At 41.4% G+C, this 18,863-nt stretch overlaps 1 protein-coding gene across 11 annotated transcripts in view; it reads left to right on the top strand.

Moving 5' to 3' along the window:
- LOC100612020 (serine/threonine-protein phosphatase 4 regulatory subunit 1) overlaps positions 1-18,863 on the top strand; it is an 80,568-nt gene that overhangs the window by 38,563 nt on the left and 23,142 nt on the right. For all 11 annotated transcript variants that reach the window (XR_010154135.1, XR_010154136.1, XR_010154137.1 and 8 more), the window contains one exon: positions 7,472-7,618. Coding sequence is in view for 6 of the 11 variants with exons in the window: in XM_063802679.1 (XP_063658749.1) it covers positions 7,472-7,618 (147 nt within the window). In the remaining 5 variants the exon portion in view is untranslated. The remainder of the gene's footprint in view (positions 1-7,471; positions 7,619-18,863) is intronic.

Genomic DNA, 18,863 nt, shown 5'->3' with positions numbered 1-18,863 from the left:
TTTTTTTAAAGATAAAAATTCTTGGAGTTTATCTTGATATTTCCAACTCAAATTTAGCATTATAGGGCTTTTACTTCTTTGATTTTATTTGTGTCTTTTTTCACTTGCATGATATAAATCCTACTTCTTGATGACATTAGCATACATGTGTATGTTTGTGTATCCAAAATAAAAATCCCAGTATTACTAACAATATGATGGGGTTATTGAACATAGCTTAAGATTTCTTTGTAATTCCTTGTGTTTTTAGGCCACGTCCTGCTAGAGGTACCCAGTCATATTCATGTTATTGTGTTTTAAAGTCACTTGCATTAATCCTTCTCTTTGTGGTTAAGCCACCAACTTGATATATAGTTATTCTCATTTGTTTTTTATTTTTAGGAATTGTTTTAGCTTGTACATTTTGATTTATAATTATTTAAAATGTTTACTTGATTCCAAAGTCAAAACTGTAAAACAAAGGACGTTCAGAGAAGTCTGACTTCTATCCCTGGCCCCCACCTCTTCTCTCCCTCTCCTGTAGGTAACTATTTCTTTTACTTTTTGGTTGATTTTGATTCTGGAAACACACACACACACGCACATGCGCACGCACATACATGTAAACAGCTGAGATGATGTCCTTGCATTCTGCACACCCGTGCCCCTTTCTCGGGTGTGGGGAGCTCCCTCTTCCTGCTGCCCCGTGCTGTGTGCTCTGTGAGCACCCCGAGTGCAGGCCCCAGTATCTGTGGCGTCCTCACTCCTTCCTTTGCGGTGTAGTACCCCAGTGGGGGAACAGAGCAGAGCTTATTGATGGACATTTGGGCTATTTCCAGTCTTTTGCCACTTTAAAATTGCTGCAGTGAATATAGACTTGCATCATTTCTATTTGTGCTAGTGTATTTGGGGATGGTTTTCCACAAAGAGTAAATTTATTTGATTTTTAATGATACACCATGTTTTCATTATCATTATTTTCAAGAGATTCTAAAGTTTTGGCTTGTATTTCTCCCTTGATCCAAGCATTTTAAAAAGAGCCAATCCTCATTTTGAACTGGTAAGCAGTGTGACAGCTTCAAGTGGAGTTTTCAAATAAGGAAAAAAGTCCTCCTGTTTCTACTGTCCTAACATTTGGTGTTTTGATTATTTTTACATTTTCCTCTCTAGGTGCTAACATTCTTTTCCACATAGGTCTAATCATAATGTGATATAATTTCCCCACTCATTCATTTATTCGGACAGTTTCTTAGTGCCCATTATGAGCCAAGCACAGTGCTTCGTGCCTGGGGATGATGGGGAGCTGAGAAGGACAGATTTTCTGCCCTCAGAAAGCCCCGTCACAGACGCGGTAAAACACTTTCCTCATAACTGTCATATTTTTAATTTTGTTGAATACTTGGATTTCGTTCAGGTTTTGTGTGTGTGTGTGTGTGTGTGTGTGTGTGTGTGTGCTGTAGATGCAGTGAACATCGGAAAGGATGTGGTTTTGTTCTTTCATTGACTTTTCTTTTTCCTTTGGATTCATTCTTGAAAATGAGATTACACTGAGTCAGGGGATTTGACATTTCTTGACCTTTGTCCAGTAGCATTGCTGTATCTTCTCTTCCAGAAGAGCCGAGGCAGGAAGCGTGGTTTTGACTCCAGAATCTAGCATGGTGCCTGACACTCAGTCTGTGTTTGCTGAAGAGTCGTATTCATGGTCGAGAGCAGGCACTCCCATGGTCAGCCCGAGCTGTGTCTGCACCCAGCTTCCCAGTGTGTCCAGATCTGCCGCACCTCTGCACTCCCACTTCCACTACAAACACAGCTTGCCCTCCTTTTTTTGCTCCCCTGCCGTGGGCCTTCCTGCCCCCACAGGCCTCTGGCTCTGCAGCCTCTATTTCCTGCCTGCATTTACTTCCTGTTGTTCCTCAGCGGCTCCCTCTCTTGTCCCACCCTTTCAGGCCTGTCCCTGCCATCACCCTCTATTTACTTGTCCTTTTGATGGTGCTTCTGCCACGCTGGCTTTGCCTGTCCTCCCCAGCCCTTCAGTGTCCTCCACTGCTGGTGGCCGAGCTTGGTGGAGGGAGTCCTGTCATGCACTGATTGGTGCCGTTGCAAATTGATGGGTTCCAGTCGTGGCTGGGCTTGCAGCGTTGCTTGGCAGTCCTTTCCCTTGTCCCTCATCCGCTGCATTTCCCATTATCCTTGGCAGTTCTCTTAGACCTTCGCCATTTCATCAGGCCTCCTCCCCTCTCCCTGCCTCGCGCCAAGCAGGTGACCTTGCCTTTTACATCACAGAGCAAATAGAGGCCTTCAATCTTCATCCCCTATCTCCATGCAGCGAACCACCACCTACTTCACACACTCCCCAGAGCCGCCACCCAGGAACTGACGAAATCCTCTCCCCTCACCTCCTCCATCCAGCTAGAGCCAAGCCCTGTCTCCTTTGTTTCCATCAAAAGTACCTAACCCCTTGAGGGTACCCGCTCCTCTTCATTCCCACCCTTAGTAAACACAGAAAAGTGCTGAAGTTCTTTCTCGCTGACCTCTTGTTCCCTGAGGCACAGCCCAGACTCCTTCCTGGGCACCTGTCCCTTTCTGCCCTTGACGCTGCTGGCATCTGCCTGTCCCCTCTGTCCTTATGATTCTGACCTTCTTGCCCTTCCCAAATGCCCCCTCCTCTCTTCTGTCAGTCTCTGTCTTCCTTTAACAGATGCTGACTCTTTCCGACATCCACAGTGGGGGCCCCTGAAAACACCCAAAGGTCCCCGATTAGGATTCTTAATTTGGCAAAGACGAAGATTCTCGTGCATGTGGGGATGGGACGGGTGTGCTAGGTTCCAGCTAGCGTCTGCATCTCAGGCCAGCTGGCCCTTCTCTGTTCATCAGCAGGTACTCTTCATGGTCACTGAACGTGTGATGCATGAAATTCACAACGTTGTGGGTAATATCAGTGCTATTGCAAGGACTACTGCTGCCACTCACAGCACCCCTTTTTTGAGTTGTTGCTGTGCTCCAGGGCTGTGCTCCAGCTAGCTTGGCTTATCTCCTTTCCTCTTGTTCACCCCCACTGTGAAGTATGAGTGAATTGCTAGTTAAGCAGAGAGGTGTGGTTGTGGGTGCTGAGTAGCAGCTGGAGAAGGCAGGAGGCTGGATGTCGGGTTTCGTGAGGCTGCCTGTTGTATGCTACGGGGCTGTGGAGGCGCTTCTAGATGTTGTAAGCCAAAGTGTCTCTCCCCTTCTTGAGTGAGAGCCGAGGATTGTATTTTGTCGGCTTCCGTGAGCTAGCACAGGATCTGGCACCTGGTAGTTTCAGTAAAGATTTGTAGAACTGAATCAGCTGCACATGCCGTTTGATAATGTAGGCAGATTTCTTCAGTGGTCCTGAGCTCCTCCCCTCTGTCTTACAGGAAGGGATGTCCCACCCCCCTTTTAAGTCTCATGTCTTAGTTTCTCTCTGTGGTCCCATCCTGTTGTCTCAGAGCTTGCTTATTTTTCCAGCTCTCTCATTGGTTTCTTGTTCGATTATAATCAGTCCTCAGTCTCCCTGCTCTCTCCGTTCCCTGGCCTTGACTCAGAGCTTGTGGCCCACTCCTTCTCCTACTGTCAAGCTTTTTCAGAGAGGAACCTCCACTGCCTCTACCTCTGGGCTCTTCTTCTGGCACTAGCTCCTCGTGCGGCAGCTGATGCTTTCTGGAAGCTGGTAGATAGGTATCTTGCCACGGACTCAGTGAATCTGCTCATTGTAAAATCCAGTGCTTTTTTTTTTTTTTTAATAGTTCAATGTTTAAAATGTTATGAGATTTTTAATCACACAAGACAGAATTGTGTAATAAACACCCATATACCTACCATTCATATTCAACAAATGTTAACATTTTGCAATTTTCTGCATATCCTTTAATTTTTTATTTAGAGGTTACAGATACGGTGGCAGCTTCTCTGTACCCCTCCTCCATCCCATTCTTCTCCCTCCCTCCCCTTCCTGAGCCTGGCATGAGACCTTCTCACCAGGTTTTCACAGTCACACCACTTGTGTAGGTGGCCCCTGAATAAGAGAGTGTCTTGTTTGGGAGCTTGAAAGCTTGCATAGACGGCATCATTGGACGTGTATTCCATTCTGCTGATTGCGTGACTCCTTTGTGTCTTAGACCCCTCCACATTGATCGGGATAGCTGCTGGTCATTCTTTTTAGCTGCTTTATAGTATTTGTATTTCATTTTAGCTGCTACATAGTATTTATATTTCTCCCACAATTTCTTTATCTACTCACTGACTTCTTTTTTTCTTTGTTTGACCCATTTGCACCATTTGTCACTGTTGACCAGTTTTGAGTGTTTGCACAGACCTTTACTGGATCCCACTAGGCATTTAGTGTTGCTTCACCCCAGACAGTGGGATGCAAAGGTAACTGGACACACCCCTTGCTGGGATCCTCTAAATATTTGTCTCCTTTGGCTTCCAATAATCATGGTTGTACTAACAGTACCAGCCAGTATTCATTTAGTGCATGCCATGTCCCAGACACCATCGGAAGCCTGTCACTCCTTTCATCCCCACAGCAAACTTATGAGATAGATACTATGATTATCCAGTTTTATGGATGGGAAACTGAGGCTGAGAGAGGCCAAGTCACTTGGCCAAGATGACTCAGCTAGTCACTTGGAGGATCCAGATGGGGGCTCAGCATTCAGACCCCACAGCCGGAGCCTGTACCCACTGCCGTGTTAGCTCTTGAGCTCCAGGCCTCCTCCCTGCCTCTGCCCGCACTTCTTGTCTGTGTCTTCCCCAATCTCCATCATTAGCCCAATCCTCTCCTGCCCCTAAGAGTTGCTGTTTCATCTCTAGGGTATTATCTTTGGTCTTCCTTTTCTTATGATATCAGGGTTCCCTTCATGGTCTTGTCTGCTGCTGTGGCCCTAGGGAGACTCTACACACAACTGAACACTAGACTGCTGTCTCTCACCCAGGTCTCTGGAGTCTGTGAATCACCGCCCTCCATCGCCACAGCCTACTGGATGGCTCTGTCTAGATGTCCAGCGAATCCCATAGAGTTTAGAGACGCTAGCGTCCCGCCCTAGTCTCTCTATCCTCCATCTAGCTCTGACTTCTGTGATTATCCTGGGTAGTCATTCTCAGCTCTCTGTAGCAGTGTCTGTCACACCTGCCCTCTTCTTTCTGTCCCCTGCCCTGACATCATGCCTCATGAAAGCCTGTAGTGGCCCAGGAGCCCCTCACCTGCTCTCTCTTGTCAGAACCACTTTAGGTTTCCAGACTGTCACCCTCACTGAAGCCAGGTGTGATTGTGTTGGTCCTCTGCTGTTAAACCCTTGGGGGCTCCCATTGCACCTGGAGTGGTCACCAGAGGTCCTAGTGGGATCTGGCATGCTTTTCCTGGCCTGACCTCACTTGCCCTTCATGCTCCCATTCTGCCATCTGGAACTTGTCCTACTTCTTCAGAGTATTTGGCCCCAGAGTTCATCACCTTGCACCTTAGAATGTGCTGTTTGTTCTCTGGTCCTGGAAGGCCTTCTCCCCTGCTACCCTTGCTCAGTGGATTCATTACCTGGAGCTGCTGTAACAACTTACCACAGACTGCGCAGCATAAAACAATAGATGTTTCTTCCCTCTCAGTTCCACAGGTGGGAAGTGCAGCATCAGGGGGTCGTCAGGGTGGGTTCCCTCTGGGTGCCCTAGGGGAGAATCTTTCCTTCTGCTTCCAGTCTCTGGCGGTTGCCAGCTTCTTGGGCTTGTGGCCACATCACTTGAATCTCTGCTGCTAACTTCACATGGCCTCTCTCCTCTTCTGTCAGTGTTTTCTTCTCGTCTTTCTCTTGTAAGGACACTTGTGATTGTATTTAGGGCCCGTCCAGGTAACTCTGGGTGATCTCAAGCTCCGTAATCACATCAGCAGAGAGCCAAAGAAGGTCACATTCACAGCTTCAGAGATGCGATGCGGCCAGATCTTTTTGGGGGCCATCATTCAGCCCACTACCCTTTGCAGACTCCTAGGTGTCTTTTGGCATCTGATACTGAGTGGCTGCTCAGGGCCTTCCCCCTCCTTGCCTGGCGCGCCCTCCCGTCCTTGTTGTCCTCCGTGCATCTCAGTATGTCAGCTAGGGTAGCATCATGCAGCAAAGCGGCACGTGGGCTTGCCTGTTCTTGTCTGTAGTCCCCTCATGCTCTCAACTTCTGACACGTGCTGGACACGCAATCCGAGTGTGACACTTTAGAGGTAGCATGGGCCTTTGCTTCTCCTAGTGACACCCCGGGTCCTGTCGCTGTGCCCGGGTGGTGCTGCTGGGGCATCAGCTTTCCTCACTCCTGGCAGCCAGCCCCAGTCTCTTCCCTTTGCCTGGATGTTTGCAGTAGCTACCTTGCTGACCTCGTTGCTCTTGGTCTTTTCATTGTCTCCAGTTGACTTGGAACGCTACTGCCAGGATGATCTTTCTGAAATACTGTTTTCATCTGTCGCCTGGTCAGAAGTGTTAATGTCATATTGCCTCTGTGGCTTGAGTCTCACAGGCTCACCCTCTTTTATAACCTTTTATAACCTGCTGTCGACTGATCATCTGTGACTCATCTACACACCTCTGGCTCCTGTTATTATTTGCCTGCCTTTTCATCACTGCGGTGAATTGCATATTTCATTATTTTGTCTATAAGTTGGAGTTTTATGTGCTTTCATTTCCCCAAAAATGTCTCTTCAGCTTCTTTGGACCCCTCTGAGTTCTAGTGCTTGCTCATTCCATGCAGACTGCAAAGAACAAGTGCTCCTCCACCTTCTTCTTCTGTGGACTGGGGGAGCCTTTGTTTTCTGTGGGAGCATCCCCCTTTGTCAGTGTCTCTTTATTGGGCCCCTTCCCTGTGCGTTCTGTTGTACCAGACATAATTCCCATCTCAGGTGTGGCATGCCAGGGTTTACAAAGTCACAGGAGGTTGCTGCAGTGTTTTCCAGTCTCTGCCTACAAAGGAGAAAAGGCACGAAGTCATCCATTGATTCAGCAGATCGTTACAGAACGCAAAATTTTGTGCCACAGGCTGCCAGGTCCTGAGGGTGCACTGGAAGACAAAGGATAAATCAGATGTGGTACCTGCCTTCTGAATTCACTCTCTGCAGCAGGAGAGACAGGTGGCAATTATGAAATCATACAGAAAATAACCCTCTATATGTTTGTATGTATATAAATGCAGAAATGTGGAACAAGAGCTGTGGAAGAAAAAGTCCAGGGCACTAGTCGAGTATTGTTTGGGGACCTGTTCGAACAGGGTCCAGGAGCAGAGGGGCTTTGGGCTGGAGCGGAGGAGTGGTAGCCAGTCAGGTAGAGGGAGTAGCCTATTCAAAGGCCTCAGGCAGGAAGACCCAGTGGTCTTCAGGGTGTTTAGGGTATGGGGGTGGGGGTAGGTAGGGGCCGGCTCAGCCACCCCTGCTCAGTGGGGTTGGTCTTGATCCTGAGGGCACTTCTGCTCACTTGTGCTTCACCTTCTGCGTTTTTTTCCCTTCTAGGTGAGAAAATCAAGTCAGGAAGTGCTCTTGATTCTTCTGGAACAAGACCTAATTTTCCAGCATGATATTGAAAACAAAGTGTGTCCCATTCTCCTGCAGCTCTCTGCCCCAGACAGTGATGACGAATATAAAGCAGAAGCTGTGAGCGTAAGTCTGTCCAGGGAATGACTGCCCAGCACCTGTGGGCACTGTCCCATAAGTTGACTTATACCTGACATGAAGTATTACACGTGTTTGATTTTGGTCAGCACTGTTCTCATGAACAAGGTAACCAGTTACTCGACCTAGGTTGGAGAAAGCTCACAGTTCAGCCATGAGCATGTTTTGGAAGTAAGCATCCCTATAGCACCAATTGTTTTTTTGTTTTTTTTTATACTTTAAGTTCTAGGGTACATGTGCACAACATGTAGGTTTGTTACATATGTATACATGTGCCATGTTGGTGTGTTGCACCCATTAACTCGTCATTTACATTAGGTATATCTCCTAATGCTATCCCTCCCCTCTCCCCTGACCCCACGACAGGCCCCGGTGTGTAATGTTCCCCTTCCCATGGAATACTGTGCTGCCATAAAAAGGGATGAGTTCGTGTCCTTTGTAGGGACATGGATGAAGCTGGAAACCATCATTCTCAGCAAACTATCACGAGGACAGAAAACCAAACACCAATTGTTTTAAGAAGAAAAGGCTTGAGAAATCAGAGTGATTTGGGCTTAGCAGCAGTAGCTGGTTTAGATTTCTGTTGGACAAGATGCTGAGATTTATAGGTAAATCCTTGAACCTACTTGGACCATGGGCCTTCCTTCTCAAAGAAACAACCCTAGTATGATGTGAGATAATTTTAGGTGGTACTTAGACAATTAAGAAGAAAATTTAGCAGACTTGTGTGTCTATAGATTAGGAGAAGACTAAGATAGGTATGTAAGCAAATAAGAAGAGTCACTGTGAAGAATGCAGATGTGGCCAAACATTTACAGGCATTTGGGAGATGCTGTGTTAAAGTATTTGTGCTTCTATCAGTCAAAGATGTGCAGTGAAAGGAATAGTATAAATGTTCAGTGTCTTCTAGTTAATAGTCTGGTATCCTTGGGTTTGCAAGATTCTGTGCCCATTGTTAAATGATTATACAGGCAGGATTTTCTACTCGCTTCTGGAGCCCTTGTTCACAAACCAGCAGCTGATGATCCAGTGCAGACTTTTCCTGCCTTCAGATCAGGATGCCTCCATTTGTCCTTGCACCTTTTTCTTTGTGGCTCAAGGGGAGGTCACAATGGGCCATCTTGTTTTCTTTAGCTGCTGCTCCTCCACTGATCCATGCAAATGATGCTGTATGGCATGACCCTTTCTGTTTGCCTTATAGAAGCAAATAGCTCCAGGATTATTCCAGCATTTTAGGAAAAATTTGTCCGTAAAGGATGTAAAAATTCATAAGCATTAATTATGAGTATAATAAAATATACAGAAGATAGTTGTTTTCCTGTTTGGGAAACAGTGACGTTAGAGAAAGGAATTATTTTCTTTTTTAAAGTGCAGAAACATTATACGCCATAGAGCTAAAAAAATTGTATTACAGCATCAGAACATTTGGCAATTACTCTTCATTTATGTAAAAGTTTTATTCAACTATGCGTTAAAGGTCTGGCTTTTTAAACTAATTTAATTTTTGCATATTCCATGTGTTTATAAGATGAATCAGGCTGAAGAATAATTGATTATTAAAATTCAAATTCTCCAGGGTTCTTTTATAAATTTCAAGTTTCTCTATAAGAAATTAAATTTGTTTTGCCAAATGAACCTGGATAATATCATTTAGTTGGGGTATTTGGCAGTTGAGCAGTGAACTTTGCCAACTAGATCTTCTTTTCCATTTGGAAGTTGGTTAGGCGAGTTTCCAAGGTTACGACTGACAACCAAATATCTTACCCCTAAAGACTGATAATACCATGAAAAATAATGCTAAAGGCATTTTTGCATGACTTTTATTTTGTTTTCTTTCCAAATACTCCATTCTTGTCAGCAATATTCCTCTTCTTCTTCATTTTTTTTTGGTAGAAATATTTGGAAAATATTACAAGCCTTCAAAAAGCTATCTGCACAAATCACTTGCAGAACAAATTAGTTCACATAAATTGTATTTTTCATTCCAAGTGAGATGCTGGTCTCATTACTTGAATGGATAGGATTTGAACTGTGGCTGCGAGAACAGAAGTGATCTTGAACTTCCCACCCACCATGGCCCAGACTGTGCTTGTCTGTTTCTCCCAGGTGTTCCTGCAGGACCTCTGCTTTTCCTCCCGTGGAGATCTGATGGGAGTGGAATGTGGGGTGTCTGGTCTGGCCCATGTGTGCTTTGCTCCAGCTATTTCCCCAGACCCTGGAGGCCAAGGGGCCTTGGGGGGACTTGCCCCTTGAGTACCAGAGAGCTGTGGAACACAGAAAGAATCTCTTCTTTTTAGCTAGGAAATGACAATGTGGGTGGAGTAAATGACAGTGTGAGTATCATTAGCCAAGGAAGAGAAGGCCACATGTGTGCTTTGTAGAGCTCCCCTAGGAAGGCAGGGTTCTGATTTAGCTAGTCTGTAGGTGATACCCCAAACATTGCAGGTGCCAGTGTGTATCTATTAGGAGGTGATTCAGGGAGCTGTTAGCTAAAAGGGTGATGAGGAAAGAAGCAAACCGGGCTGGTCAGATGCCCGATGTGTTTGGGGGCTCTCTCTTGATCCGGATGGTGTGAATATTGCTACATCTGTACTGTACGTAAACACGCCTACTCAAAGCAGTGCCATTTTGGAGGAAGTGCCTCAACTCCCAAGGAGACTGCACGTCTTCATGGATAAAATACATCTGTTCATTCGACTTGTCACTCTCATTAGAACTTACAATTAGTTGATTCTGATGCCAACAACTCTAGTGCATATATGATTGGGAAAATCAGAGATAACCAACTGCATGTGTCCTGGGTGTTTTAGATTGAGTTATGCAGGACAGCTTCCATGTTGGGACATGGGTACATGGAATCCTGGGAAGGGAAATGTATGTGCATTTTCCTTTGTGAAGTCCTTCTAGAAACCCTATGCAATGTTAGTGACTCTGTCCTTGATGCAGTCAGAAGGGTTGGCTCTGTCTGTCTTCTGTCACTTAGCAGTTGAGTTGTGAAATTCTGTTTTGTTTATTTCTCCCTCAAGATGGTGAGCTTCTTGGCTCACTGGGCTGCGGTATCTTTGCACCATCAGCACCCAGCACAGTGCCAGGCCCAGAGTCAGTACTAAATAAATGTTAGTTGTTGGATGAATGAATCAGTAAAAACTGCAAGAACTGTATCTTTTAATTATATCTAGACAGGATAAACAGGCCACCAGAGACCAATTATAATTCCTCTTGCTTGCAGGGACGCCATTAGCATTCCGAGATTATAACTCATTGTCAGAAGCCTATTTTTCTCTCTCAAAACTTTTTCACGTTAAGGCTTCCTCATTTTTTGTCATCATTTCTATTTTTAAGCTAATTTTTATTTGTGCACTTATTTAAGAAGAATCTCTTGGTTATGTGCTATAAAGAACAGTTGGCTCCAAGCAACTAAGTGAAGATCGTCATTCCATACAAGTGGTTCCCAGGGCCACAGGAATATAATTTCTTGTCACTAGTGTGCTGACTTTTAATGACTCTGGATTTGTTTTATACTGTATAGTAATAAGGTCATGCAGGTGTGGCAGATGGAGAGGGGTGGATGGAGATACTGGGAGTGCTTTAGTTGCCCATTACCCTGCATACGGAAGCCTCACATCCTCATTTATTGTGGCTGTCACTTTGTACAACTCTGCTAAGCATCACATCAGAAATATGTGTCCTCTCTGTTCTGAGGACACAAACCTTTTCCTTATTTGTGTTATGGGCTAGTTTCCCCTTTCGCTCCACCCCCATTGGTTTTCTTTCCCCTCTTCCTGTATGCAAATTCCAAATAGAATGATGGGTAGATTACTAACCCAGAACCTTTTTCTACTGTAAATAGGCAGTGCTGTGTATATAGTGAGAATAACAGACTTTAGAGACAGGAAGCCTTTCCTCCCCCCAATCCCTGCCTTTCTCCATCCCTTCCTTTCTTCTCTCCCTACTTCGGTCCTTCACTCCCCTGCCTTAACCTTCTTCCTTCCTTCTTTTGTTTTTTCCTCCTTTTCTTTTTACTGTGTTGGGGGAATGGAAGAATTCTTTCACAGTTTTGTTTTTGGCAACTTTTCATCTTGTTTCAATTTCAAACTTGCAAGAAAGTTGCAAGAATAGTAGTATGAGTTCCCCTATACCTCTTTCTGGCTTCTTTAGTAATTTGTATTTAGCTTCATTTATTTTATCATTTTTTTTCTCTTCTCCTCCATTTCTCCTTCTCTCTCCACACATACAGACAGATGCATATTTACTGTATTTATTATTTTCTGAGACATTTGAGACTCAGTTGGAGGCATTGTCCCTCTTTATATCTAAATACTTCATTTTTTAATTTAATTTTTTATTTATTAAGGACAAACAGCAGCATTCATCTAAATACTTCAATGTATATATCCTAAAAGGAAGGAAATTCTCTTATATAACCATAGTACAATGATCAAAATAGGAAATTTAACACCGATACAGTACTAACATCATAGCCACAGTTCATATGCAAACATCGTCATTTGCCTAAGACCCAGTCCAGGGTTACTTGCTGCAATGAGCTGTCCTATCTCTTTGGTTTCCATTAATCTGGAACAGTTCCTGAGTCTGTCTTTGAATTTTGTAACACTTAAATATTGGAAGAGTACTGGCCACATTTTTTTGCAGTGTCTCCCTGTTTGGCTTTGCCTGATGTTTCCTTGTGATTGGATTCAGATTCTGTCTTTCTGGCAGGAGTATCACAGGAGTGATGTATTCCCAGTGTGTCATGGCAGGAGGCACAAGACTTCAGCTTGTCCTAATATTGGTGATGTTAACTTTGATGACCTAGTAGATAGATGTGGTATCTGCCAGGTTTCTCCAGTGTGCTCTTTTTTCCCTCTGGAAGTAATGAGAATTACCTTGTATTTAAGTATGCTCTTCTCCGTCAGACCTTCACCCACTAGCGTTGCTGTCTATTGACAATTCTGGTTGACATTCTACTGTGCTGCCTTCTCCATAATTTGCCACCATTTTGTTGAGGATTTTCATATCTATATTCAGGAGAACAATTTTCTTTTCCTATTATGTCTCTGTCAGATTTTAGAATCAGAATTATTCTGGCTTAAAAAAATGAGTTGGGAAGTATTCCCTCCTTTTCTATTTTCTGAAAGGTTTTGTTTAAGATTGGAGTTATTTTTTTTCCTAAAACATTTGTTAGAATTCTCCAGTAAAACCTCTGGTCCTAGAGTTTTCTTTGTGAGATGGTTTTTCATAACAGATTTAATTCAGATACAGTGCTGTTAGATTTCTTCGTCTGTGTCACTGGGTAAGTTGTACATTTCAGGGAATTTATTAATTTCATGTAAGTTGTCAGATTTATTGGGTTAGACTTGTTCATGATATTCTTCTATTATCTTTTTAATGTCTGTAAGATCTGTGGTGTTATCCCCTTTCAATTATGATCTTGGTAATTTGTGTTTTTTTTCTCTCTTGATCAGTCTTGCTAGGGGCTTATCAAATTTATTTATGTTTTCAAGCCAATTTTTGGCTTTGTTGGTTTTTTTCACTTATTTCTTTTTCATTGATTTCTACTGTTTATTATTTCCACCCTTCTCCTTTCTTGAGTTGTTTGCTTGTCCTTTTTTTAGCTTTTTAAAGAGGAAACAGTATTTTTAAGCCTGCATTCTTTTCCATTTTAAGCATTTAAAGCTACACATTTAAGTTAATGTCTATGTGATATATTAACCCTTTCATCATTAAGAAATGTCTTTGACAGTAATCCATATTTTATAATCAATTATGATAGTAATATAACCACTCTAGGATTTTTATACTTATTATAGTATATTTGTTTATTTTTTTACTCTCAACTTACATGTCTTTACATTTAAAGTGTTTGTGCTTTTGTTAGCATCTAGTTGGATCCTGCTTTTATATTCAGTCTGATAGTTTCTGCTCCTTAATTAGTGTTTAGTTCATTTATATTTAATGTAATTATTGATATGTTTGGTTTTATTACTGCCATTTCTCTGTCTGTTTTCATTTGTTTCATCTGTTTTTTTGTTAATTCTTTTCTGTTTTCTTTTGGGCTAATGAATGTTTTTTAGCATTTCATTTTAATTCCTCTATTGAGGATTTTCAAAAAATATATCACCTTTTGCAACAGCATGGTTCCATTCACTTGCTTTCATCCTTTGTGCTGTTGCTTTCATGCATATTACATTATGAGCCTGCGAATACACTGTGTTAGGCCATTCTTGCATTGCTATGCAGGAATAACTGAGACTGGGTAATTTATAAGAAAAGAGGTTTAATTGAATCATGGTTCTGCAGACTACACAGGAAACATAGTGCCAGCATCTGCTTCTGAGGAGGTCTCAGGAAGCTTTTACTCATGGCGGAAGGCAAAGTGGGAGCAGGCACGTCACATGATGAAAACAGGAGCAAGAGAGGAAGTAGTGGGGAGGGAGGTGCCACACTTTACAACAACCAGATATGCAAGAACTCATTATTGTGAGGACAACACCAAGCAATAAGGGATCCACCCGCATGACCCAAATACCTCCCACCAGGCCCCACCTCTAATATTGGGGATTACAATTCAACTTGAGATTTGGTGGGGGCATATATTTAAACCATATGGTACAGTATTTTAATTTTTGATTTAAAGAGTTACATCTTTTGAAGAGATTAGTAAAAAAGAAAAAAATACAGCCTTTCATATGCCCGTTTTTGCCATTTTTGGTGGTTGTCATTCTTTCCTTTCCTAGATATGAGTTATCATCTGGTATCCTTTCCCTTAATGCAGAAGAACTTCCTTTAGTACCTTTTGTAGTTCAGGTTGGCTGATGATGAAGTTTATTAATTTTTGTTTATCTGAAAATGTCTATTTTGCATTTATTTTTGAATGATAGTTTTGTGGATGTAGAATTGTGAGTTGAAAAGTTTTTTTGTTTCTTTTCTTTTAGCATTTTAAAGATGCCATTCTGTTGTCTTCTGGCCTCCTTTGTTTCTCATGAGAAGTCATCTATCATTTATATTGTACTCATATATATAAAATATCCCTTTTTCTCTGGCTGCTCATGAGATTTTTCTCTTTACCTTTGGATTTAGCATAGTTAGTATACTGTTTTGTCTCCATCGAACTTCTTGGATTTGTGTGTTAAGCCTTTCAAATAATCTGGGAAGTTTGGGCTATTGTTGTTTTAAATACCTTTTTCTGTATTCTTTTTCTCCTTTCAGTTTGTGACTTAGATAACACAAAGTTGGGACCCTTGATGTTGTCCCACAGGTCTTTGAGGCATTGTTCACTTTTCTTTAATCATTTTTTCTCTCTGATGTTTAGATTTGATAATTTTTATTAATTTAAAAAGTCATTGATTCTTTTTTTTTTTACTTCTCTCCAATCTGCTGTTAGGCCTAGCCAGCAAATTTTTAATTTCAGTTATTGTACTATTTTGCTCTAGAATTTCCATTTTGATCTTTTATAGACCTTTACAGTTTCTATATCTCTATCATATAGAAAGTCCCTGTCTATTCTTTATGCATTTTTTCCTTGTAATTCTTGAGTATATTTATAACAGCTCCTTTAAAGTCCTTGTCTGGCCCATGCAACATTTGGATCTTCTTGATGTTGGTTTTCATTGACTACTTATATTATGGATCACTTTTTTCTTATTAATGCGTGAGTAGTGATTTTTGATTGGACACTGGACATTATAAATGATACATTGCAGAGTCCCTGGATTCTGTTATATTTTTCTAAAATGATTTTTGTCCTAGGAGGCAGTTACCTTGATTAATCTCCAGCTCCAAATTATCTGCCTTGTGAGCAGAAGCTGAAATCTCTGCTGAGTTTGTTTAATTTCTGACGCTGCGTTTTTTCTGGGTCCTCCGGGACCCCCCCCACATATATGTAGTTTAGCAGTTAGCCAAAGACTTAAGCACATTTTATGCACAGATTTTGGGCCTGACTTGCAAATCTCTCCTGTTGCAGTGTGTCTTTTAAGAGTAGCCCCTCCTCCAGTTTCTGCCTTTTGGTTGCTTTCCGCTGCTTTCAAATGGTGTTTTTTTTATGTTTTGTCAAGATGCTATAATTTTTAGCTTCAGGAGGGTTAGTCTAACTTAGACTTTGCTATTACCAGAAGTCTTGGTTCTTTTTTATAGTTTCCATTTCTTTGATAAGATTCCTAATCTGTTCATTCATTGTGGCCCTGTTTTCCTCTTTGTACTTGAGCATATTTGTAATAGCTGCTTTAAATTCCTTTTAAAGTCTTCTAATTCTAATATCTGGATTTTCTGTGAGTGTTTTTTCTGCTGACTGATATTTTTCTTGACTGTGGGTCACATTTTCTTATTTCTTCTCATGTCTATAGATTTTTCATTTTCTATTGTATTTTGTTGAAACATTGTAGAAACTCTGGATTTTGTTGTTTACCTCTAGAGAGTATTGACTTTGTTCTAGAAAGCAGTTCAGATTCTGTTTTTCCTATAGTAGGCAGCAGCTGAAACAGCTCACTTCTTTCATCCTTAAGTTACTGTTTCTCTATGAACCTCATCATCTCCCCTGTGCATGCCCAGTTCAGAGATCAGCTAAGGATTAGGGTAGGATTTAACCACAGATTTTGGAGTTTTCCTTTCTTTGGCTCCCTCCTTCCTTCACGGTAAAAGTGTAGCTTTAAAAAATTTATGTATGTATATATGTATTTATTTCACTAGCTTTAGGGATACAAGTGGTTTTTGGCAACATGGATGAATTGTATAGTGGTGAAGTCTAGGATATTAGGATACGCATCACTTGAGTAGTGTACACTGAACACCAATAGGTGGTTTCTCATTCATCACCGCATTCTGACCCTCTCCCCTTCTGAGTCTTCAGTTTCCATTATATGACTGTATTTGCCTTTGCATACCCATAGCTTAGCTTCCACTTATAAGTGAGAACATGGGGCATTTGGTTTTCCATTCCTGAGTTACTTCACTTAGAATAATGTCCTGCAGTTCCATCTAAGTTACTGCAAAAGACATTATTTTGTTCTTTTTTATGGCTGAGTAGTATTCCATGGTGTATATATATATACCACATTAAAAAAAATATATATATATATATATTTTTTTTTCCTTTTTTTGAGATAGCATCTTGCTCTGTTGCCCAGGCTGGAGTGCAGTGGTGCAACCTTGGGTTACTGCAGCCTCAACCTCCTCGGCTCAAGTGATCCTCCCACCTCAGTCTCCCAGGTAGCTAGGACTACAGGCGTGTGCCACTACACCCAGCTAATTTTGTTTAGTTTTTGTAGAGACAGATCTCACTACCCAGACTACCACATTTTCTTTGTCTTCTCATCGGTTGATGGGCACTTAGATTGATTCCATATCTTTGCAATTGTGAATTGTGTTACAATAAACATATGCATACAGGTGTCTTTTTGATACAATGATTTCCTTCCCTTTGGGTAGATACCCAGTAGTGGGATTGCTGGATCGAATGGTAGACCTACTTTTAGTTCTTTGAGAATTCTCTGTAATGTTTTCCATAGAAGTTGTACTAATTTACATCCCCACCAGCAGTATATAAGCATTCCCTTTTCACCACATTCATGCCAACATCTATGTTTTTTGACTTTTTAATAATGGCCATTCTGGCTAGGGTAACATGGTATGTCATTGTGGTTTTAGCTTGCATTTGTCTGATAATTAGTGATGTTGAATTTTTTTTATATGCTTCTTGGCCATTTGTATATCTTCTTTTGAGAAATGTCCTATTCATATCATTGGCCCACTTTTTAGTGGGATTATTTGTTTTTTTCTTCGATTTGTTTGAGTTCCTTGTAGATTCTGGATATCAGTTCTTTGTTGGATGCATGGTTCGCAAATATTTTCTCCCATTCTGTGAGTTGTCTCTTTGATGATTATTTCTTTTGCTGTGCAGAAGCTTTTTAGTTTAATTAGATCCCATTTATTTATATTTGTTTTTGTTAAATTTGCTTTTGGGGTCTTAGTCATAAATTCTTTGCCTACACCAGTGTCCAGAAAGAGTTTTTCCTAGATTTTCTTCTATAATGTTTATGGTTTCAGGTCTTAGATTTAAAATCTTGAGTAGATTTTTGTATAAAGGGAGAGATAAGGATCCAGTTTCATTCTTCTCCATGTAGCTAGGCAGTTTTCCCAGCACCATTTATTGAATAGAATATCCTTTCTCCAGTGTATGTTTTGTATGCATTGTCAAAGATCAGTTGGTTGTAAGTATTTGGCTTTATTTCTGGGTTCTCTATTCTGTTGCAGTGGTTTGCTTTTATACTATTACCGTGGTGTTTTGGTTACTATAGCCTTGTACTATAATTTGAAGTTGGGTAATGTGATGCCTCCAGATTTGTTCTTTTAGCTTAGTGTTGCTGTCGCTATTCTGACTTTTTTAATTCTATATGAATTTTAGGATTTTTTTTTCCTAATTCTGTGAATAATGAATTGATATTTTGATAAGAATTGCATTAAATCTGTAGATTACTTTGGGCAATGTGGTCATTTTTATGATATTGATTCTTCTAATCCATGAACATGGGATGTATTTACATTTGTTTGTGTCATCTGTGATTTCTTTGGGCAGGGTTTTGTAGTTCTGTTTGTAGAGATCTTTTACCTCCTTGGTTAAGTATTTTATTTTTATTTTTTGTAGCTATTGAGTTCTTGATTTGATTCTTATCTTGCTCATTGTTCGTATAAAGCAGTGCTACTAATTTGTATACATTGGTTTTATAACCCAAGACTTTACTGAATTCATTTATCAAATCTAGGAGTCTTTTGGAGGAGTCTTTAGGGTTTTCTAGGTATGAGATCATATCATCAGCAAACACAGATAGTTCCTTTTTTCTGGTTGGGATGCCTTGTTTTCTTTCTCTTGTCTGATTGCTCTGGCTAGGACTTCTACCTGTTGCTTTTGCTTGAGGTCTAGCTACCCTGTATAGCCATGTAGAACGGGAAGTACCCTCAGGCAAAAAGCAGCATAAATGCAAAATTTAATCTTTTTTTTTTTTTTTTTTTTTCTTGTAAGGGTCTACTCTTTAGTTTCTCCAGAATGTGATCATCTTCCAGTGCTTACCATGTCTTGCTGTCACTGGATGACTCACCTCCCCACTGTTTGTGTTTAGTCATTCTATTTAACCTCTTGCAGCATTTCCCCATCCGGAAACATGAGGATAAATAATGCCCATGTCATAGGATTCTTGGGAAGGTAAAATGAGCCAGTGCACATACATTTTTGTTTGTTTGT

The sequence above is a fragment of the Pan troglodytes genome, chromosome 21 (genome assembly GCF_028858775.2).
Source record: "Pan troglodytes isolate AG18354 chromosome 21, NHGRI_mPanTro3-v2.0_pri, whole genome shotgun sequence".
In the NCBI taxonomy this organism is placed as follows: domain Eukaryota; kingdom Metazoa; phylum Chordata; class Mammalia; order Primates; family Hominidae; genus Pan; species Pan troglodytes.
The sequence above is the reverse complement of the archived record's forward strand: the minus strand, read 5'-3'. Positions and strand labels throughout refer to the sequence as shown.